The sequence below is a fragment of the Alosa pseudoharengus genome, unplaced genomic scaffold (assembly GCF_046254945.1).
Source record: "Alosa pseudoharengus isolate Yale_2024_CS ecotype anadromous, Long Island Sound unplaced genomic scaffold, YU_APseudo_1.1 YU_APseudo_1.1_scf_8, whole genome shotgun sequence".
Taxonomy (NCBI): Eukaryota; Metazoa; Chordata; class Actinopteri; order Clupeiformes; family Clupeidae; genus Alosa; species Alosa pseudoharengus.
The window spans coordinates 24,801,816-24,825,604 of NW_027468870.1; the positions used below are offsets into that span (position 1 = coordinate 24,801,816).

Sequence of the window (23,789 nt, forward strand, 5' to 3'; positions counted from 1 at the left end):
GTGAGCTTCTTTTTAAACAGAACCGCGTGTTTATTTACAGTGGCAACCGGGTGATAAGCGGGATAACGGCCTTCGAGGTGTATCCAGTTATACGGAATTAATGGACTTGGGCGGAGGCAACTCCCCTCCGCTGCGCGTCGGGGAGTTTTTGCCCCTCGCCCTCGTCCATTAATTCCGTATAACAGGACACCTCGGCGGCCGTTATCCCTTACTTATTACACAGTGCTGCAGAAAGTTCCATTCACATGAATGGGCCTTTCCAACGTTCGGAGGGCTGTTAAAACTAATTACCGCTGAAATGTATATAATGACCGCTGTCAATGGCAATCCGCTAGGCATCGGGGTTCTGTTTGCCCTGTCGGGACTTATTTTCCGATTATTACCGGCGGACAATATATTATCCCTTACTTACAATTCAGTTATAATCATTGTTGGGATAATTGAACCAAGCAAATATGGTACATTTGCCACTTTTTGATGTTTGCACACTGGAATCATCTTAAGATGTTAACGGACAGATAAACTCGCCTGTCGTTCCAACTAGCTGCCTGTGCTCTAGGCTACGCAGTTCTGTGATTAGGGTCAGACCACCCAGCAGACTATCACCAACGAGTCACCAATGACTATCTATCACCAAGACCTTAGTTAGCTGTTACATACTGTATATTAACTGTTAATAACTGTTTTTGTGTCTGTCTGATGAGCATTCTGTCATCATGAAACATTACAGTGTACTGTGTGTATCGTGTATTTCAGGAGAACATTCTATGTGTATACTGTAAGTGGGAACTAAAGCCACAGCAGTAGCCTATATATCTGTCTTGTTACTGTATCCTGGAACTTACTTTTCCTGTTTGACCTGTGACCATAGAAAAAAGCAGTTTTATGTCTTCCCCTCACATCTGTGACCTTGGGAGGACTGGGCCACTATAAAGGCTTAAATAACTCGGCTGTAACCCAGCACATCACAGCAGCTGAAAAGAAATAAAACATTAAGAGGTACTGCCTCGATTTACAGTGTCAGGAAAAAGAGGGAACAGCCCCACAGATTTTATGGATTACTTGGCTTGTGTTGCTCAATAAATAATGAGTAAAGCGGAATTTGTGGGTAGTATATGTCAGATGTACTTAGATTTATGCACCGTTAGACCATAGCAAGGACAAGAGGAAGGGCAGATGTATCTACATGTGAATGTATGAAATCATAAAGTTTAAAAAAGGGCGTATCATTCTTTTTTTAACTATGGTAAAAATGTGTGCCAAAGCCACACTGACTGAAAAAAAAAACTTTGTGTGGAATTTCATTAAGGGTCCATAGGTTATTTGAATTGCTGTCAGATAAAGCAGGATGAAAAGGAAAAGAAAGTTCCTTTTGCTTTTACAGAAGCCTCTCTGCACTACAAAACACAACACACAAGTTGAACCTGTCATGATATTCACATTGTTGGAATAAAAAGATTAGTAGAATAAGACAACCATATTTGTCCAATTTTATCACAGAGGAAAAAAATCAGTCTAAAACAATGACTCTGAATAATTCATGTCATAGAAATGTGCCGTTTGAGCATACCTTGTAGTGCACCTTCACCACTCACAACTTCACTTGGCCGGTGATGTTAAACACTTTGTGTGTGAATGTCTCAATGCTCCTGGAGCCAGGCATCGACAAAGAATAATCTCTCAATACGAATCAGTTCTCAACAGGTTCCACTTCACACACAGCATGGTCTCTGCCATTACACTGCACTGAGCGCAATCTCAAACATAGTCGCAGCGCTCCTCTTCACATTCTCAAAACAGCCATTCAGTCATAGAAATCAGACCGCTCTCATTTATATTAATAAACGTGCAACCCTGTGAAGATTAACATTTAATCTAGTTTTTGTTTACCTAAATCGAGAGATCCAGCAGATGACTGAAGTCTCCCTTTAAGAGCTCTCCAGGGCTCTCGCTGGTCTGATGCCAGATACACACACACACACACACACACACAGAGTGCTGCATCATATAAATATTACAGAGGCACAGGAGAGGAGCAGAACCGGTCGCCGTCACCTCAGTGATGTGTCTACTGTTACCTCTGGCTCGGTTAGGCGTTTCAACAAACTCAATCTAGAACACTGGAGTTTGGGACGCCACATGGGGTTTCTGGCCCCATGGATCCAATGAGTGTCTGATAAAATCATTAGAGAAAGAGAAGGTTATTTTACTGCATGTTTCTGATCCATAGGATCCATCAATTTACACAAACTAAGAGTGGCACCTCTATGTTCATTTGCAATAAACACAAGCTAGAGTGTGTTCCTTATACATCTTAAGTTATTTACAATGGCCAAGGAAAATCTTTCAAGAATGTCTTTTAAAAAACACATTTAACAAGATAAAAGATTCCAGCAGCACAAAAAACAATTCCCAACTTTCCCTGTTTTTGTTTTTCTCCAGTCACAACTGGTTTACTCTGCTGCACTGACCACAGCTCGAAAAACTCTTCCACAGCAGGTCATTAATATTAACATTATTTATAAACCTCAAACCACAAAGACAGACATGAAAAGGACTATGTTCAAAAATAATTTACTTTATTGCGGTGAACAGGGATAATGTGTGTAAGCTTCAAATACCTTTATCATTTGATTCCAAATGGCATTATTTCCAACGCAAACAATGACATCACGAACATGAATAGCAAACAAGGAAGGAAGGGAGGGAGGGCAGCATTTAGTGATTCAAGTGCTTGGACTGCATACTCATACAGCTCTCCGTAGGAAAAAAAGAATCGGAATACAAATGAATAGACCATATGAAAAACAGACGTCCCTCACACGAGAACAGGACAGAGGATCCCCAGACTCTACTGACGGTGGCCGAGGTGTGCAGTTGGGTGCAGCCATAGACTTTGAGGTACAACTACTGACCATTCAAGGCCCAAATTTTCCTGTTTGGGTTCCCGTGTGTGTGTGTGTGTGTGTGTGTGATCAGATGTTCAATTCTCAGTCTTCATGAATGTTGAAAAGCTTGGCCACTTCGTTGAGGTCTGCATGCTCTTCTCCATCCTTGATGATCTAAAACAGAAGAGACACAAAAGCCAAAAACTGGTTCATTTACTCAACACATTTCCCTGGACATTTTAATCAATGTACCATATTTGTTTTAAATATTAGAGCTGATGAAGAATTAACATATTCTAAAAGTTGTTCCCCCCCTCGCCATCTCTGACCAGAAATGATCAGACAACTGGCTCAGACTTTTTTTATGACCACCTCTTTCACTTCAGTGCTCCTACACACCTACCAGCCATACTAAATAATCATAACCTCATTAACCAAGACAAATTCTCGGGGCCAAATTAGCACATGCCAGTTGTGTAATAGTTATGTATAACTAAAACTATTATAGAACAGAAGAACGCTGGAAAAATACACCTTCACATATTTAAAAAAAAAACTTTTCAAAGACTTTTCAAAAATGTATCTCTAGCAATATAACATATCAGTGTTTTAGTCAAGTCTGTTCACACAGCGAAGGGGGAAAAACAAAACTTGAACAGCGTTTTAACATTCCATAAACATAACATTCGGAGCAGTCGAGTGTCAAATCTGACCCATATTTTTGATGCTGCATCCCTGTGATCATGCTGAACAGAACTGACACATTGCCATTTAGCAGAACGGTTGTCATGGTGATCCGCTGATATTCCTATAGCCACGGCGAGGAATCAGTTTGACGTGTTCTAATTCTGGGCGACATTTGGAAGCTTCTAATGATTATCAAGTGCCTAATTATGTGCTCTTGTGGCTCAGCTGGTTCAGCAGCCAAGGTCATGGGCTGGCAAGTCACAAGCTGCTCAGCTATTGGTTGAGTGTGGGCATCACTGCACTCCCAGTTCTTCTCAGAAAGAGTGTGGTTTGTGACAGCCATGAGGGCTTTTTCACTTCCTTTTATTCATTTAGAAAGCCAAGAGATTTACAGTTTGACCAGTGTGTTTCACCAATGCGTTCGCTCACTGGACACTCAACCCATGACCTTCGGGTTATTACTACCTTGTTCTACCAGTTGAGCTGCATTAGACCAGAAAGTAAATGTGTAGCACAAAGCGGTTACTGTTACTGACCTTTCTGGCAATGGGCATTCTGTTGAAGACGTTCCACAGGACGACTCCCACTACCACCTTGTCCCGCAGGTAGAAGATGACCCCCTTGCCGTAGTCGTCCGTCTGGTGTGTGGGAGAAGGCGGTGTGGCGGTCCCAGCCTTCACGCTCACGGCCACTGCCTCAGTCTCACTCTCCGAGCGGATCCCAGTTCCTGCAGAATTCAGAGAGTCCAAGAGGTTTTAAATACAGCATGAGGTTTGCTGCGATGTTTTGTTCACTATAATGTAGCTAGACAAAGTGTCTTGAGAGAGAAAGGAAATGACAAAAAGGTTTGAACAGAGCATGGTATTAATGGATGTACTGTTCAGTACCACAGCAAATGTACATTTTATTTCCAAACATTTTTTTTTCCGTTTCCTTATTAAACATTTAATGTTGATTTTGCAAGCATGCGAGTTGAATACTCTCCTAAAGAACACAGAGCCACAACAAACTAGAAAAATGAGAGAAAGGTGCGTTGGCGTTGGTATACCTGACTTCTCAGCTGCAGCTTTGGGGGTGTCTTTAGCTGTGGCTTTGGCAAATACACCCACGGTGGGTAGGCTGCTGTCAACAATACCAATGGCCTCGTATCCAACATCTGGACCCAGATCACTCCTTTAGTCAGAACACACAAACAAACACACACACGCGCACACACAAATGATGAAGTTAACAGCTCCAAGCAGCATATTCAGAGATGACACTGACATGAGAAAACAACATGGAGCGTAAATATAGGTCACTGCTCTTGCCACCCTGGAGACAATGTATGCGTCAACAATGTAAATTACAAACACTATTCTTGAACCCTTCCTGCATTCAGTGTCAGAAACTTTTCTCAACCCTCCTCCAAAGCTCAGCATGTCAGACCCTTCTCTTAATCCTTCTCCCAGACACTTTAATTAGCCCACCTCTACTGCACAAACTCAGATTCAGTTGAGTCCTATGTAGACACACCGAGACAATGTTGGAGGATGAAAAACCCAATAAACAAAATTCTATTCAGTGACGTTCTTAGGAGGTTTCTCTTTTGACATGGCATTCAAGGGATGAACCAGTCATTAACAAGAACACACACTTTCCGTACACACGTAGTGTCACATTTTCACTATGTATGTATGCCAGTGGCAGACCGTCAGGGCCTGCAAGGTCTTCTCTGCAGGGCTAACTATTTTCAAACTGATGAAACATCATGGATTCTTTAATATCGTAACCATCTATTATTTGCTGCCTCTGTTTTCCTGCTTCCCACTTCCATTTACTATGAAGTGGTTTGATTGACAACGTAAGAAAAAGTGGGGAGAGGGAGACCAATCAAATTTTGTTCTCTGTAAAGCCCCGCATCAGGCCTTCGATGCGTTCCTAGCAGTTCCAGGCACATTACATTGAGAAGTTATATTTTGATTGACTGGCTGTAGTGGTTTAATTAGCCAATTATAAAATATTTATTTTGGCGATGTACACGGAATCTGGATTCTTAGTTCAAAAAGAATATCCAAAGCATTTTGTCATTACACATTTTACCGCTTTCTGATTGACATGACTTGATCTCGCAAGTTGTTGTGGAATAATTGAACGGAAGGAATACAGACAAGTCACTTGGTATTTAAAGTTTGGCTGTTGTTCAAGATGCTAACTTAGTTATGGCTTACTAGTAAGATAGCCAACTTAACCTAACCAAACATTAATGTTAATGTTAGGTGTTTAAGGACATTACACATATGCCAGTAAATTAGCCTTTTCTAATGTGCAGATTGATAATCATCAAGAGACAAAAGTCCCTAAGTTGAAGCTTTGATCGGTCAGTCATTTAATTGTGATGCTTGTTTGCAAACAAGCTAGCGTAAGGTTACAGTTAACAAACACTGACAATACTGCATATGTTCAACACATAGAACTCAGGAATTGTATTTCTAAAGGGTGTCAAATCTGCTACAAAATATGATATTGGTGACATTATGTTCGCGTAACGTTTAAGGGTGGGTGGGGTGGCAACCACAAAACCCATGGTCTGCCAATGATGTACTGTATATACATTATCAGGTGCATTCTCTGATGTAAATGTAATCATGGGGGACTGACGAGGACATACCAGAACATGGACTGGTGCCAGTAGGGTTTGTTGGCCCCGGTCATGTTCTCGCCTGCCAGCCGTCCACTGACCACTGCATGGTCATGGTGCTCCACCCGCCGCCTGCCCAGTTTGATGTCATAGAAGCATGCTGCGTCACCAGCCTAGGAGAGAGTCAGTCACACACATCAACACAGATCATAATGCAATGCACTTAACCCAACATATTTCGCTTTAAAAATATATCTAGTCTATCATCTGAATGCAGCCGTTATACATAATGTGGGATATAAGCTCTTAAGCCAAAGATACCCGTCTTATTTGTGTGCATTAAAGCAGCACTAAAGATTTCCTTTTGGGGTCCCCCTACAGTTGAGAAGTGCAATAATAAATTAACTTGTTAATATAATAAATGTGCATCTTTGTAACAAACTATTAACATAACTCGGATACAATATAGCGGGAATGCACAGACAGCAGTTTAAATTCCTTTAAGTAGTCTATCTTAGTACTCTACAGTCTATAGCATAGCAGCTCTTTTCCATTTAGATTTTTGCTGGATATTCAAATGGAATGCTGCCACTCAATTAGTTTTTGTGCCACTCAGTGATGGTAACCAAGACGACTTATGCTGTGACATGTGCATAGTGAAGACATTATATCTTCAGAACTAGTTGCCATAGAAGTAAATTCAAATTCACAATCAGACATTTGTTGTGGTTTGGTAGTCATCCTTTTTGCAAGCACTCGAATCAGACTAAGACTAACTAGCATGCTAGCTATCAATGCCAGTAGGCATAACATTAGCTAACCCATTGGTTAAACCGCTGACTTGTTGAATTACTTGGCTTATGAACATAAACTGAGGAATCGGCAACTTTTCCCAATCAGATATTTTTTGTCATCGTTTGTAGGCTCAATCTACAGTATGAACATCGCTAGCTGGCTAACTCCACCTACGAGCCTACTAGTTGTCGGAGGGGGCAACTTCTTTAGTCCATACGTCCTGCACAGAGTGCAGTAGAAGAGCCATTCGCGCTATTAAGAGTTTATGTGCCATCAAAATGATTTGAGACGTTATTTTAAGGTAATGAAAATGAAAAGTGTACAGCTATCAATGCATGTTGAGTACAGCTCACCCTAATTGACAGGAAGTGGAAGATGCTAAAATACCCACCACCCAAATGTTTGATCGGGCCTGGAGTTCAGCATTGACACGGTAGCCTCCAAAGTCAGAGTCCACTTCCAGTCCAGCTGATTTGGCCAGCTCCACACTGGGCTCCAAGCCAACAGCAGCTACTATGTGATCCGTCTTGACCTGCAGAAGCCCACGTGGAACAAGCAGATCAGTGCTCTTGCGACAGATACCAGGAGCTGCACTGTAACCAAATGTAGGGTGACTTTGTGACGTGGTCTTACCGTACGTCCATCCTTCAGCTTAATCTCCACTTTGCCATTCTTAAAACTCACGTTCTTCACCACAGCATCAGTGATGACCCTCACCCCCTCTGTGAAAGGTCAAACCACAGGTCGCTGAATCAGTCATGCAGGTCATTCCATTTACGGCGCAGCACAAGGCAATGCCGGACAAACCAAAACACAGAAAACTCTAACTGACACTCAAAGGTCAGAGTGCCTAGAGAAGACTATTACACCATCCAGGAAGGCCTTAGAAATGAACCACTCCGAGCGCTCTGTCGGGGTATGGAACTGAATTGTATGTATGTCATAGCCCGAAACATTCTACATTCTCCTTCCTACCAACCAAATCCCATTTTGGCAGAAACTCAGAGAATGAAAATTGTGGAGGGGGACTCACCTTTTCTGACCTTTGCTGTTGTCCAGTTACTCAGGTACTCTGGCAGCACCTTACCCATGTTGCCCTTCTCAGGATACATCTGGATGACTTCCAGATCTAGGTCTGCAGCTGTGCAGGGAGAGAAGACACGAATAAAAGACATAAATATATATACTAATAATGAATATTTTCTGCATGAAAACAGATACCCTGAAAATAAATGGCTACGGTAGACACAAACCTCAACCAAAGCACTTAAAACTGTTCAGATGCCAATGTTGTACTACATTGTACAGCTGACAGGTATGGCTATTTCTCTTTTAGACATGGGCTTTTGAAGCATACATTGCATTTTAATCCATGAGGATGGGGAGCTCATGGTAAATGTAATGCATCTTAAAGAATTCAGCTTACATCTCCTTCCCAAGGCGCAGGCCAGCTCACTGCCCAGGAACCCTCCACCGATAATGGTGACAGACTTTATTTCTCGCGAAACCTTTCCCAAGGATTTGAAGTCTTCAATCTAGAAAGCGTAGACACATACACAGACAAATGGTATGACTATAAATGTTTTAGTTCAGTTTTAAATCAGCTTTTTAATGCTGTGTGTCATGCTACATCTTTTCAGAGGAACATCAAGGACAGATGTCAACTGAACAGACAGCACTTCCATCACCGTGCTCACTGCCCAACAGCGCTCTCTGGTGGTCACATGCAGACCCACCAGGGCTCCAGAATAACTTTTCTTTACTAGGAGCACTGTAACCCCTAAATAAATTTTGTAGGAGCACTAGTCGAAAATGTAGGGGTGCACACCAAAAATTGATGTGCAACGCAATTATTCACATTTTCCCCCATTTCAACGATATTACTGATAAATGCTTTGGTAATAAATACAGAAATTACCATTTGCTATTTAAGTTTGTGCTAAATCTAAGGCACATAAATTCCTTCAGTCATTTCTGCTTTTATGCCTAGTTTCTCAAACAATGTGACTTAGGTATAAATATATAAATTATAGTTATAGGTATTAAGATATTTCCATTTTTATTGCAGTCATTTGTCTCAAAAACTGGTCACAAAATGCAAGCATTTGGTCGGAGTCTGGAGCCCTGCCAACGAGTGTGCAATGCACAAGAATAGGATAACACCTTTCTCGTCTTTATTTGAATGACAACCAAATGTTCACCCTATGAAACGATCTCATCGCTAGCATGAGTTGCCAAGCATTGCTGGCGAGAAGAACTTCAGAAGAATCTTGAGTTAAAGCCTTTCATAGATAGAGACTGACGTAAGGTAAACCACCGGCCAATGTGCTCCGTCTGTGTGAATGCCCACTGTGCATGAGCTATTTGTTACCGCTGCAACATGTATTACCCCAGAGAAGCAAGTGTTACTAAGCTGAAACACTTTATGCGTCACATGCAATGACAGGACATGAGTTAAGGCAGTGCTTCATCCACTTACCTTCCTGAAAAGTGTTGTTCTCTGCATCACCTCATCTCCCGCTCTCTCAATCACCTGCAAATTGCGTGGAACGCCACCTGTAAAGAGAAGGAGTAAAAGAAAACATATAAAACGTTTTAAACAGTTAGTCAGTGACAATCATTTATAAATCCAACATGATGTATCCAAGAGTAGTCTATACAACAGCTGTGTGTGTATTTCACGATATATACGACACAGATCTCGATATTTTCACATTTTCTCAAAAGGACTTCATGAATTCTCACTTTCACCCCGTTTTAAATCATGCCTGTATGATGCAGTAGGCTAGGATAGATCATACCAGTCCAATCTCTGCCAATTATATCCGCATTAAAACATTCTTGGTTATTCACAAGTGGTTTCTATTTTAAATTTGCATGTAAAAGCAGGGGTGAAAGTAGTTTTGAATTCTTGCCAGTAGCCTGCTAAGTTTCTCATAGGGAAAGTGTGCATGTAAAAACATACCTAAATAGGGTACATAAAGTGATTTATTTTAGCCTGTTTGCAGAGCATTCATCATGGCCTGTTACTTGGCTTTATCATTCTCTCTTCTTCTTTCCCTGCCTTCTTTGAAAGGCCCCTCTGCCTATCTACTCGGCGCAATGTATAATTTCAATCCGTGTTATTTGCTATTGTGGAACTATTTTTTCCAGATACCTCACAACCGCGTATAAACTTCTGCTCAATATTTGAGTCTGAAGCATAGACAGTAAAAGAAGGTCTCGCGGGGGAAAGACTACAACTGTAAACAGAACCCCCTTTCCGTTTCCGGTAGCGCAGTAATATCAATGAGCAATGAGTCTTCCAACAGAAATCAATAGGATTTTACAAAATGCCAAATAAAACACGACAGAAACTGTGCAAAGGCGATTCAAAACAAGTCAGAAAGTACCCCCCAGGACCCATCGTTAAAATTTCGGTGTCCACCACTCTAGTTCATCCGAAACAAACCAGAAAAGGGACTCAAAGTGCTAAATACCGAAATTACCCTTTAATTAGTCGTCTGGTTGTTCGTTGATAAAAAACACGGTTGCGTTTTCGTTTTGAGACAGTCAGATGCGCTCATAGACAGTAGCCTAATCTGCCTCAATGTGCAGATCTTATCAATTTAATTTAAAAATATAATCTGGAGGGAAGCATAGACAAACATTTAGCACGAGAAAAGCATGTGTGGAGAGTGAGATGTGGGCATTTGCGCTGTCGTTTCGAAACAGTCAGACGTGCACATAGACATAGACAGTTGTCCTTCAGCCTAATGCACGGATATCATTGTAACTTTAATTTGAAGATCTCTTGTATTTCGTTTTGTTTTTCGTTTTGTGTAACCAAATCAGAACTGCTTCCATCTATTTACCTAGCTCATTGTTGAACAACACTAGCCTATGGTACCCATAGATAGAAATGATACCGCCGCTTTGGAACTGAAAGTTCACTTCTTCTCGTCTACACCTAGACGTCACACCCTCATCTGAATAGATTGCTCAGGATTGGTTGGTGAGTGTGATGTGCGTTGTTCACGTTGTTACTGAGAGGGAGGGGGAGAGGTTAAGAGAAATGGCGAAACGGCAAAGTAAGTGTTGTGTTGCCGCTTAAAAAAATGATGACCGTGAAATACTCTTTGCGATAACACTTCAATGTATCTCACATACAGCAAACTGCGATATATCGAGTATATTCGGTATATCGCCCAGCCCTAGTGTGTGTGTGTGTGTGTGTGTTTCTGTCTCACCTGTGGCAATCAAGCATTTGTCGTAGGAGATTTCTGCACCATCCTGTAATCTAACTTTGTTTCCCCTCACATCCATGTGCACCACCTGCGCCACAAACAAATGTCATTTATGCCACTCCACAAACAGAACTGTCAAACCCACTGCATGAAAAGACAAAATACTGAGATTCTATAAATATTAAGTTGTGCTGAGGGAACAGTTATATACTATAAATATTAGCACCTTGAATAATAAATATTGCTTATAAAAATGAGAGTTACATTTGATGTAAATGGCACATGCGCGGAATGTACAGGAAATGCACACTCACAAACATCAATGTTCACTCAACAGCCTATTAAACAAACTGATTTACTGGAAACTGTGCTTCACTCTTCAATTGTCCTTGTGAATGAAAGATGAAAAATACCCCAATTACCTTCCTCCCTGTCAATACTGCTACACCACCATTCTCCACTTTGGCCAACTCCGTAGGATCGACGTAAAATGAGGGAGGTTGGAAATAAATACTGGAAAAAAGACAAGAATAGACAGTCACAAAACAGTGCCATGTTTTATCATTAAACCCAGAAGACATACACCATGTTCCAAATTATTATGCAAATTGGATTTAGGTCTCATAAACATTTATTTTTTTGTTTTTCAATTAAACTCATGGATGGTATTGTCTCAGGGCTCTTTGGATCATTGAAATCATTCTCAGACACCTGTGATAATTAGTTTGCCAGGTGAGCCCAATCAAAGGAAAACTACTTAAGGATGTTCCATATTATTAAGCATGCCCCAGGTTTCAAGCAATATGGGAAAGAAAAAGGATCTCTCTGCTGCTGAAAAGCGTGAAATTGTGAACTACCTTGGACAAGGTATGAAAACATTGGATATTTCCCGAAAACGTATGCGTGATCATCGTACTGTGAAGAAATGTGTCGCTGATTCAGAGCACAGTCGGGTTCGTGCAGACAAAGGCATAATAAGGAAGGTTTCTGCTAGACAAATTCATAGGATTAAGAGAGCAGCTGCTAAAATGCCATTGCAAAGCAGCAAACAGTTACTTGAAGCCGCTGGTGCCTCTGGAGTCCTGCAAACCTCAAGGTGTAGGATCCTCAAGAAGTTTGCAATTGTGCATAAACCTACTATTCGGCCACCCCTAAACAATGCTCACAAGCAGAAACAGTTGCAGTGGGCTCAGGAATACATTAAGACTAATTTTCAAACAGTTTTGTTTACGGATGAGAGCCGTGCAACCCTAGATGGTCCAGATGGATGGTTGGTAAATGGCCACCATGTCCCAACAAGACTGAGACGTCAGCAAGGAGGTGGCGGAGTCATGTTTTGGGCCAGAATCATGGGGAGAGCTGGTAGGCCCCTTTAGGGTCCCTGACGGTGTGAAAATGACCTCGGCAAAGTTTCTGACTGACCACTTTCTTCCGTGGTACAAAAAGAAGAACCGTGCCTTCCATAGCAAAATCATCTTTATGCATTTATGCTGCAAATTCAACAAATTTCCATTTTTTAGTTCTTTACAACCTATAAAATGTCTTGAAACTCTGTTGTGCACAATCATTTGGAACAGTGCATTTTGAGTTTATTTTTGGAAAAAAATACTGTTTTTGGAAGGTTTGTTCAATAAAATTCGAATTATACTCTAACGGTTGATGACTTGAAAATGATACTGACTGTGCATCAACTATTTAGGAAATTGTTTTGTATTGTAATGTAATTTGCATAATAATTTGGAACGCAGTATACAGTAAGAACAAAAAGGGGCAATACATCCTGTGTTTGTTTTTGTAGCAAGCAGCCGCAATATTGCAAATGCTGACAAGCAGATCTTCAACATTTACCTTATTATTAATCTATATGATTTTAAAGCACATCACTGGATACTTAAAAGTAAAACTAAATGACAGAGTCATGTAACACTCCTATATGCAGAATAAATACAATTACCTCTAAGGGATGCAGCTGCACTTAACCTCTTTCCACTTCAGTATGTAACTATGTCATCTGCCAGTTTAATTTTATTAACCTTAAGGCCTTGCAAAAGCATTTTTTCACATTAACAAGCAGTCACAAGAGCGTCCAAAATGCTCCATGACACACACGCACAGACCCACACCCCTGCTAATAGGCACGCCCTGCACACACCGTGCAAACACACACACCTCCTTTCTTTGCCATTCCACTGTTTAAAGCGCAGCGACTCTGTCACCTCTGGGTCATCGGAGAACCACAGCTCTTTGGAGAGAGGGGGTCGCATGTAAGGGAGATCTGGCTCATCTGTGATAATCAGCACCTGTGCAAACACACTATACTTAGCAATCCAGTCAAACAAAGCACACTGGCTCACATGCATGCAATACATATTGCAGAGTTACATATAGGTTAACATAATAAATAGTTTTCAGGTAATGTGTTCAATAGCAAACACATCCATTGAGGTTGATGACAATGGCTGTCAGTACTGACTTGCATGGCGGTAGTTTCATTTTCATTTCACATAAAATCAATGATGGACCCAGCCTAAGCCTGGGATTACACTTTCAGTAATATTAGTCATAATCTCTGTACTCTCTGGCATAGAACAACTGAAACTATTACCATCTATGATTAAGCAGCCAGACAAAACACTGCGTGTTTGTTTTCCGGTCAAATACAACACGGTAACTCAAACTACACATTTAAGTTAAATGCGATTACTGTATGTTCGACTGCTCACACTGCAAGAAAGCTGACAACAATTTCTGACATGCCAGAAATCCAGTAGGACAGGGTGGGAGCTTAAACAGTGATTGTAATGTCCTTTAACTGGGCACTCTCAGCCTGGTCAATCTACACAACATATCGGACAGGACCCGACAAATCGGGCTAAAATGGGGCCAGAATCGCACACTCTCTGCTTAGCATTACACAATGAGGTGGAACAAGTGTTTGAAATGAGCTGACTCCTGACATAGGTGGACACACAGGCTTTCGTCACAATCTCTGCTCGCTCAGAAAAAAACACTTCCAAGTTATGTGCGATGAGAAGCACAGCTCTGCTTACCCTGGCTCCTGGGTCCCTCGCCCGGATGGACCTGGCCGCTGCAAAGGAGGCAGTGCCTCCACCAATCAGGAGGTAGGGGGCGTGTTCAAGCACCGGAGCGGGGATGGACTCTGTGGGGGCTGCAGGAGCAGGTGTTGGCGTCACAGGGGCTGCAGCTGGCGTTGGGGCGGCGGGTGCTAGAGGATTTGGGGTGGAGGGGGGAACAGAAAGGAAAGCACAATGTTAACAGTGCACATTGGCTGGTTTGTTAACTGCCATCACTACGATGAGTGGCGGCTCTCCACAACTTGTTTGTGTCTTCACTCTGTACAGGTGGAGAATGAAGGGTACCCATGTGTGAGCAATTAGCTTTAACCTTACAATCCTTCAGCACCATGAACCTTGAGAAAGAAGTAGAAACGTGAGGGATAATTTCTTCAAAATGTAGATAGAAATCCGCCATGTGTGAGCACTTAGCGATTATCCGTAACCTTGACACGGGGAAAAAAAGGAAAAGTGGAGGAATAGTGAATCTGTCAATAGGAAATCCATCTCATATGCTATGTGAGAGTGCTCGTACCACTTACTATTAACATTAACAGTAGGGTTTTATCCTTGAAAGTGGAGTATTGTAAAACCGGTATAGACCTCTGAAGTTCGCCTACAAAAAAGATCCAAAACGGCCATCTTTGCCCATATAAGGAGATCCGGTTGTTAATTGAAGCTAACTACCTATGGCAAATTGCATTGCAAGTTAGCTCTGGAGTAGCAAACATCTAAGTGTGCCGCCTTCACTTACCGGAGATCACAGTATCCACTCGAAGGCAGAGGACAAAAGTGTGTTCAGGAAAACGTCTGCATTTCAGACTTTTTCATCCCCACGAGACTTTAACAGGTGCGATTATTCAAAATCCCCATGTTATTTTCCCATAGGAAAAATCGCCAGATACCGGATGTCAAAGATGGCAGCTTTTTTGTAGGCGAACTTCAGAGGTCTATTGAGGAGAGACGGAGGAGAGGGTATGTGTTTAATCTCGAAGGGAGGGTTTATTTTTTCCCATGCTGCAATAGCAGCAGGGCCCTTACCACTCTCAGCCACAGGAGGCGCTATCTGCTCAGCAGAAACCTCAGGCGTGCTCTCAGCTACAGCTACTGGAATTGCTTCAGCTAGTAGGCGTTTCCCAAAACGGTTTGGGAAGGGAGAGAAATATTTAAAAAGTTAAATCTCGTAATTCCACACAGAAAAGGGACTAAATTCCACAAAGACTGATGAAGATGAACGCTATTCCCGACTGTTCTTACCGCTTTCCACAACAGCGGGAGAGCAGACAGGTTCGCTTGGCTCCGGTGTGGGTGTTTCCAATGGTGGCTCTGGTTGGCATAGTGCAGTGTGGTTATTGAGACAAGAAATGTTGCTTGACTTGAGAATGGAATTGATGAAAAACTTGAACCAAAATGCTTCATCCTTCACTCAGGCTTACCAGTGGTCTCGGCAAGGGAGGCTGAGGGCTCAGTTGGGGCTTCCACTGGGGTTTCTTGCATGGGCTCTATCCATAATCACAATGGCGGAAAAACATGGGGAAGTCGTTTGGAAGCCACTCAGGCAAAATGAAAATAAAATCCTCATCTTGCACAATCACATGATCTTACCACTTGTCACAAGAGGTTCTTCTGAGGTCTTCTCCTCAGCAGATGGTTCTGGTGCTGACTCTGTTATTGGTGAAAACACACTCTTGATTGCTGAGCTGATGATACTTAAATTTTTTGGTTGTAGTTACAGGGGGTAGGGTTGGTTAAGTTTTTTCCAAATTCATTGTTAGGTGTAAGTATTGATGTATCAAAAAAGGAACAAAATCAAAAGTAAAAATGGCAAAATTTTTAAATGGAAACGATAGAAGGCCCGGGGAAGAAACCCATCTTCATTTTCATTCGTTCTTACCACTCGTTTCAGCCTGCACGATTGGCTGCTCTGGTAGGGCTGCTGATATAGAATCTTGCGCAGGTTCACTGACAGATTCCAATACGGCTTCTTGAGCAGCTTCTGCAATGACTTCTGAAACGGATTCTACTGCTTCTGACACCACAGGTTCAGGAGCTTCTGCTTCTGCTGGAGGGGCTTTGCCATGATGGAGTATTGTTTAATCACCACGGACACGGTAGAAAAAAAAAAGTTTCCACAATATACACATCTTCCAGTCAGGGTCACTTGGTCTTACCACTTTCAGACGACTCCACAATAGGCGTTTCTTCAAACTGTACAGGTGTTGCCTCTTCTTGGGGCTCTAACAAAACAATCCATTTCCAGAATTATTGTGAAAAGAAAACAGATGGGGGACTCGAGGCTCTTCACTGTATTAACGTTTCTTACCGCTCTTCCCGGGATCCTCTGTGAGTGGTATTTCAGGGGTCACAACTTCCACACCAGTTGCTGAGAGCATAAGAGTAACAGGATTCCATAAAAAAAAGTTGTCAAGCAAGCCCAATTCCAGATCACTACCAATCTTCTTGGAACAATTATTTTCATTCCAGCTCAAAATGACCAAATGTAAATTCTATGCATTACATTGATGTAGACTTCACATCTTCCGGAGAAATCTACTCTTACCACTCTCTGCTGTACCAGAGGGGGATTCTGATACTTCAGCCAAGACAGGCTCCGATGTTTCTGTTTCTGTCAGGAGTAAATGCAGGTTTTCAAATGCTGCCAAGCAGTCTTCATGTGAACCAAAAATGATGCTTTAGACTTTCAGAAAGGCAAGAAAAATTAGATTGATGCTGATTAAAACAAAAACACAACAGCTGGTCATCAAGATAAAGGTCTTAAATGCATACTCTTGCAAAATAACTTGCATACTAGAGTTAGCTAGAGTTAACAAGAGATGCCAAGGGCATGTGTGAAAAGGACCAAGAATTTACAATGACCAAGAATAAACTTTCATAATAGAAAGTTTGATGAGTGACACAGGCGAAGAGAGACAAGTGAGTTCCACTTGGGTTTGTGGTGTAGACAGGACACTTAAAGCATGGATATGAGAAGAAACAAACAGTGTGCAAACTTCACAGACGTACCCTCAAGCCAACCATGTTTAAAGACATCAAACCAATCCTCTCAGAGATCCAGACTCTTTACCATTTAAACCTTACTTAAACTAGCATTTATTTAAGCATGTGGTAAATTGTAGTTGGGTGAGGAATGTCAGTGGAGTTTTGGAAGAACATACTGGCGCAAAATATACAAGACCATGACAAAGAAAGGTGTGAGTGAAATTAAAAAGACTGAAAATTGCATGGGTAAGATGCAATGGAAATATTGAACCATGTAGGATATGGTGGCACCGTACATGCAGGAAGAGGAAATCAAGCATTTGGCTGTTACACGCATATGCATCTCAAAGCAGCATGCACCCCTAACCCCAACCCATGTGGATGCTGTTTGGATGCAAAAAAGTCTATTTTTTGTAACACACAGACACTGGTGAGACATGATGACAGGGAAAATGCTGGCAAGTTCTGAGTATAGGTTCCAGAACTCATTTAATAGAACCTGAGGGGAGTTCCGCTGGTGGTTCCGCAGATGGAGAGGGTTCCTCTGAGGGTGTGGACGGGGCACTCTCCTCATCAGCCACTGACTGAGGCTCAGAAGCCTCCTCAGCGAGCTCTTTATCATGAGAGATCACACATCACATGGCTAGAAAGCAGCTTCCCCAACTTCCTAAACTCTACTGGCTACTAACTTTAGATAACTGCCATTTACACAAAGTCTTTTTTTTGTTTAAAATGCGATGGTGGTGGATATGTCTACAATACCCTATTGAGAAGGGTATCTAAATAATCAAATTAGTAATTTCAATTTTAGCAGGTTACAAATTACATACTGTAAAAACATATAATAGCCTGGCTTTAATTTGCTTCATTCGCTCATACTCAACCTGCTTTTTTAGGACAGGCCTTTAATTCCTTTCACACAAAACTTCTGCTTAGCAAAGATGGGAATTGCTATCAAATTGATTACAGTATAAATACTCGAGCAACGGGCACATATTCAGACTTTTTGGCAACCAAAGGTTCAGAGTCAACACTTTATTTGGCTTCTCTTTACCATGATTGACCGTAGCCTACTTTAGTGCTCATTGGTTTCTGTGAAATGAACTTAACGCTTGAATTGTGGTGAATAACTGATCTAACAATGCATATAGCGTGTCACTGTCCATATTGATATAAGTTTAAAAATTGAGGAACTCTGGCTAACTCTGCCTGCCTTTCATCAGTGGAAAATGTTTGTTTTAAGCAGTGCAGTCTACTCTAACTTTTGCGTGATCTAAGCAGCATAGAAATAGCTGTAAATCTGGATGGGATTTATACAACCAAAAAAACTTGCCTAAAAATCAGACCAGGGGCTCATGTACAAAGACTTGCATGGAATTCATACTAAAACATAGTGCACATGCAAACCTGGAAAGTAGTGTACGCACAAAAAAATTCTGATGTATGAAACTGTGCGTACGCAGCATTCCACGCTTTTCTTTGTATATCCCATTAAGCGCACATGCATGAGCATTAGACTCCACCCTCTCGCCTCTCTCAATCACACTAATTTGAATATGCTAACTAGAACGCCACTTGAGAACGTAGACCTTCGCGAAGACAAAAAGACCTACAACATGCCACATGCCACAACATTGCAATTTCTGGATCATATTCCTATAATTTGCACACAAGTATAACAATAATGCGAATGCTTACTCGAGGAAAGTCAAAGTATGCCGTCAATCACACTAAGGGAAATAGCTACAACTCGTGTTTATTAGTCAGGCTATAGCTAAGTATACACTTGGATGATCCTGTTCCATGGGCTACTGCAAAGTTGTTGCATAGCTTAGCAGTACTTGCACATGTTGCATGTCCATTTATCTAGAAACATAGGCCTACCTCGAAGTGTTTTCATTTTAACAACCCATATTTCACAACATACTGTGCAAATAACGGCCTAGACTCATGATCAACTGTTGTTGCGCTGCATTGCCTCTAAGTGTAGCCAACTGACAATACACATTGGAAATGTGCATACGCCAGACATGAAGTTGGTGTGGAGAAACTCCAGTGTTTCCCATACATTGACTTATTTGTGGCGGCCCACCACAATATCAACTTTGACCACCACACAATGAATTTCCAGGTTGTACTAAATTGTGCTTAAATCTGGTTAGCATCATAACCACACTGTGCTAATTGTTAAAAACTGTTGTATTCAAGTTAATTCTGCAAACCAACCACCACAAATGGAATTCAATTCTGTGGGAAACATTGAACTCACACTCACGCTCATTTACTCTTGATACATCTGACTGTCAGTGTGAAAGATGGCGTACGCAACATTTTTGTGCGAACGCAAGCTTTGTACATAAGGCCCCCAGGCCTTTATTGAGACCTGCCCTTATTTGTCCAAATCTGTAGCCACACCAGTAAGAGGGGTCTGTGTCTGATTGGGACTAGGCTTTTTTATCAAGTTTTTACTGCAATAAGAATGCTGACCTGACCTCACCTGCTAATATCCTACAGTAAATTGTTCAAATAACAATGTTATCAGAGCAACTGTGTAATTATAAAGGGTGTAGACTTCACAGTCACCAGTCACCATGGCTGGTGAACAGTCATTTAAATGTTTTTTAATGGCTAGAAAGTGTGTCTACATTCCCTTCAAGGTGTTGATTCTCTCTGTGTTTGGCGCCTGTAGCCCTGGTAAGTGAAGGCCTTTAATCCTCTTAAAACAGTCACTGATCCCTGTAGACCCATCTGACACCAAGCCTCTCATACTCAACTACAGAGCCACAGTTACTGAATTGTTAAGGTCTTTGTCTACTGGCAAAGATCCCAAAAAGTGACCTATAAGTGTAACTGAATAGGGCATTGCAAATAGCACTTACTGGCAAAAAAAATGAATAGATGGTGAGAAAAACAGTGAAACATCTCAGACTTAAATCTTAGAGAAGCTTAGCAAGATGAGCTACAGAGACTATGAGCATCAGCTTAAGCAGGGATGGGGAGATAAAATGAGATGAAGCGAACCTGTTTTAATGTAGGTTAACCACACTATGATTCAAGTCCAAGAGAGCTGCAGGTTACTCTCAAAATTGACATAAGAAGTTACATTTTATATACCTGTGGACATGACTACTTCAGCTGCTTCACAAAACCAAAACGTAAGGGAAGCAAGAGTAGTTTTCATTCATCTAAAGACAACATTGTTATCTTGGAAATGGAAATGTTCTTGCAATTTGTCATGCCGCTTCATGAAACAAAATAAAAATAACACAGCAGTTATCAAATGTTTCTGGTGTTCATTTAACTTGCTAAAGGTCATCTGTGGATAACATATTAATGCAATACTAGCTGCTGACAAAAGATGACAAAGCATTGATGTCAATTCGTCTTTGATGGGTAAACAACCTCTCACCTTTTGTGGCTTCTGGAGCAGCTGCAAGACAAACACAAAAACAAAAATAACATTCGATGGTTGTGCTGACTGCTTACATCCACTTCAACACCAATTATTAAGCTGGTTGAAGACTGTATAACATGGGCTACATCAATAATTCATTCATTTTGCAATGCAGACATCAGCAATCCAGATTCAGGGATTCACCCTGCTTAAGACAGTTCATGCTATGGCATATGCTGTTATCAGCAGGAAAAGTATCCTGTGTTATAAGTGTGACGATACAGCTCAAATATATTATTTCAAACTGGTCCACAAACTATGAGCACACTTTCATTGATTCATTTATGAGGACCATAAAAATGTTTAGGCTATATATCAACATGTGCAGTATTGGAATTTAGGATGCATTGCTAAGTTAGGGCAAAATTATGTAGACTGTTATGTCTCCACGGCAAAGTTTTTCCTTTTGGGAAGAGCAATCTTTCCTTTCAGGCCTGTTCACATTCTGTTGATAGACATTGTCCTAATCAACTTTGACCGTTTCCCACTGCTATACTCGGTGTCCAAAAGGACAGAAATGTGCATGTTGTGCCAAGTATACACATTCTGCTGCTATGCTCAGTTGCTGAATCGTACAAACTGCCAGATTAACTAGCATCTAACACAACATTGCAGTGTTTTCAACAACACTACAGGGACACCTCATCAGTCCTGACACAGTGAATGTATTGATAGCTTGACTAACTTCTTGAGGTATGACCGCTCCGACTACATGACTTGCCATTTTGATCCTCACCTGTCTGTATTTCTGTTTGTTCTTGTGTCGCTTTGTTTGGTCTGGAGGCAATTTCACTGATCCTGTCCTGATACCTCTGCTTGTCTCCCCGTAACGTACTATAAGCCTGGAATAAGGAAATAAAGATGTTTTTTTTTATGTTAACCAATGAGCAAATTGTTTCATAACAGACATTACAATTACAAACATAGAAAGTTCAGACTTAAAAAATACTTTGCTCAGGTATACTGAATTATTTGGTAGCATGAAATATCTCAATAAAGTATTTGGAAATGTTGAATTGAAAACTAAAGCTACAATAACTGAAGGGATTGTATTGTGAGGAATATGAGGTTGGAATAACAGCACTGGCTATCAGTTGTTGGACCACGTTCAGGATTCACAAGGAAAGATTGACTACGTTTCCATGCAAACCATATTCTACTTTTATTCAGAATAATGACAATATTCCGATTGTGTGCGAGTCATGTAAATCTGGCCAAATTCACCTACTCTGCGGCCATGAATGAAATTCAAGGACAGAGACCGTCGAGACATCATGCCGCAGATACTACTTCTACTGCACTTTGCTGGTTTATTCAGAATGAGGCAATTAACATGTAAGCTTAAACAGAAATATTTCCATTTCTGCTGGACATGTAAACATCTTATTCTGAATATTGCCATAACCACAATATGGTCCGTAATCAGAATGGTGTGCATGGAAACAGTCATTGATTCATACTTACATACACAGCTCCCCCTAAACATGTGGCTCCGACAAGGACGTAGTATAAGGTGTTGTCAGTGCCACCTCCCCCAGATGGGCCGGCAGACATTTGGGCCCTCTGGAGAAGACCTGGCCTCCTCTCATTCCTCAACACTGCCATGGAAAAGATTTGTGTCAATCAGTCATGTCGCAGCAAAAGCACCACACTCTGACAGAGTTACCAGCTGTAACTCAGCTTTAATGTTCTATTATATGACATTCTGATTCTATGGCGATAACACAGAGTTGAATGCATCAGCCAAGCGCCATTATAGGGTATGACATGAAAATACTGATACTTTTGAGATGTACTGTATAGTCTGGAGACATGTCAGTCACATGAGAGGGTGACACAGGCCACATGAGGCTACCTGAAAGTGCGTGCATGAGCTGAGGGATGGGTGCGTAACAGCTGTCATCATACAGAAAGCGCACAGTGTGGGTACACGGGGTGACGGGTACAAGTTTCTAAACTTCAGCAGGATAGAATAGTAATAGTATTACTCATTACGCATATACAACCGGTACGAAGAAAAAAACATGCGCGCTACATAACTTTGTTGTCAACATAGGACCACTAGGTCAGGGGGCCCTATAGCGGAGGCCAGGGGACCCTATAGTGACCACCACGGGATTTCATGAACGACCTTGGATTGACGTAAACGTACGACCGCTGACTTAATGGTTGGCATACAACAATTTGTGTGTAGAATGTGTTATCTACTGCATGAAACGTTTTACCTATGACATGTCGCCAACGTGGCGATTATACTTGACACCTAACTTTAATTTGTCAAACTTCTTATCGATACTTAGCTGCTAGTTATTATGTCTGCAGTTATTGACCACTCAATATAAAAAGAAAACTGATGCCTTGTGAGTAATTAAAATAATATTACACCCTGTTTAAGGTTACACACTCGCCAGGTTAGATGGCGGATAAATATACACGCTTTCGTGCGCTAACTAATATTATTGTTAGCTAACATTAACGCCTGGCATCTGGCTAGGTTAGGCAACAATGACACTGAATGAATGGGGTCCCGGGGCCGAGAGCATCCGTTTTTAAACCTTGACTTAGAAGTAGTTATCAAGCCAACATTAACGTTGCAGTTGCAATCCTACGGGCGGCTTCTAGAATTTATTGAAGATGATTACGAGGCTTGCGTTACACCATGTGGACCTCAGTGTCCAAATGCTACTGCCCACCTAGCTAACGTAGCTAGCCAGCGAACATCAACAGCAACGTAGCTACTAGCGAATCCTACTTGCCTGCTCTTTTCGCATTCTGATGACACAAAGTTGAAGAGTTCCTGGCCAATGGCGCCAATTTTTTCCACACAGTTCTGCACTTCAGCATTGTGGTCTGCAGGGACGAACAGAAAGTTGTCCGCTAAAACTACTGTCTGGGGGTACGCTAACGCTGTACACACTTCTGTCACAAGCAGTAGGCCGGAGACTTTCATAGGTCATTCGATTCAGTGCATGCTTCCGCTCCGAGTTCTAAGCACCGCCCTAGACACTGAAGGATAATTTCATTCGAGATATTTCAGTGGCTGAC

The 23,789-nt window shown here is 41.5% G+C and overlaps 1 protein-coding gene across 3 annotated transcripts; it reads right to left on the reverse strand.

The window, feature by feature from the left end:
- Window positions 1-2,558: 2,558 nt before the first annotated feature.
- Window positions 2,559-23,717, reverse strand: aifm1 (apoptosis inducing factor mitochondrion associated 1). 3 transcript variants are annotated; one of them, XM_076275043.1, is made up of 26 exons: window positions 23,501-23,717; window positions 22,209-22,342; window positions 21,481-21,586; window positions 20,700-20,720; window positions 17,790-17,903; window positions 16,851-16,916; window positions 16,614-16,673; window positions 16,462-16,527; window positions 16,185-16,361; window positions 15,896-15,955; window positions 15,727-15,792; window positions 15,548-15,616; window positions 15,332-15,412; window positions 14,267-14,442; window positions 13,386-13,516; window positions 11,639-11,729; window positions 11,220-11,304; window positions 9,470-9,546; window positions 8,417-8,525; window positions 8,024-8,131; window positions 7,624-7,712; window positions 7,382-7,522; window positions 6,226-6,368; window positions 4,624-4,748; window positions 4,112-4,302; window positions 2,559-3,062 (listed from the first exon to the last, which is right to left on the reverse strand). In XM_076275043.1, exons 1-26 carry the CDS (start codon window positions 23,586-23,588, stop codon window positions 2,991-2,993), a joined length of 2,646 nt encoding a protein of 881 aa, XP_076131158.1. In that variant the 5' UTR covers window positions 23,589-23,717; the 3' UTR covers window positions 2,559-2,990. The 3 variants fall into 3 exon arrangements, with proteins under 3 accessions (XP_076131158.1, XP_076131159.1, XP_076131160.1); XM_076275044.1 differs by lacking the exon at window positions 17,790-17,903 and having other exon boundaries at window positions 23,501-23,716; XM_076275045.1 differs by lacking the exons at window positions 15,332-15,412; window positions 15,548-15,616; window positions 15,727-15,792; ... (4 more) ...; window positions 16,851-16,916; window positions 17,790-17,903 and having other exon boundaries at window positions 23,501-23,711.
- Between the last annotated feature and the right edge of the window lie 72 nt (window positions 23,718-23,789).

What these genes read in the sequence shown, in the direction of transcription:
- aifm1 (XM_076275043.1), bottom strand. Translation starts at nt 23,588, where the DNA reads ATGCTGAAGTGCAGAACTGTGTGGAAAAAATTGGCGCCATTGGCCAGG. An exon ending in CTGCGCCTTGGGAAGGAGAT is followed by an intron (nt 8,132 to 8,416) that starts GTAAGCTGAATT and finishes CTCCCTGCACAG; the next exon opens with CTGCAGACCTAGATCTGGAA. An exon ending in GAATGCCCATTGCCAGAAAG is followed by an intron (nt 3,063 to 4,111) that starts GTCAGTAACAGT and finishes CTTCTGTTTTAG; the next exon opens with ATCATCAAGGATGGAGAAGA.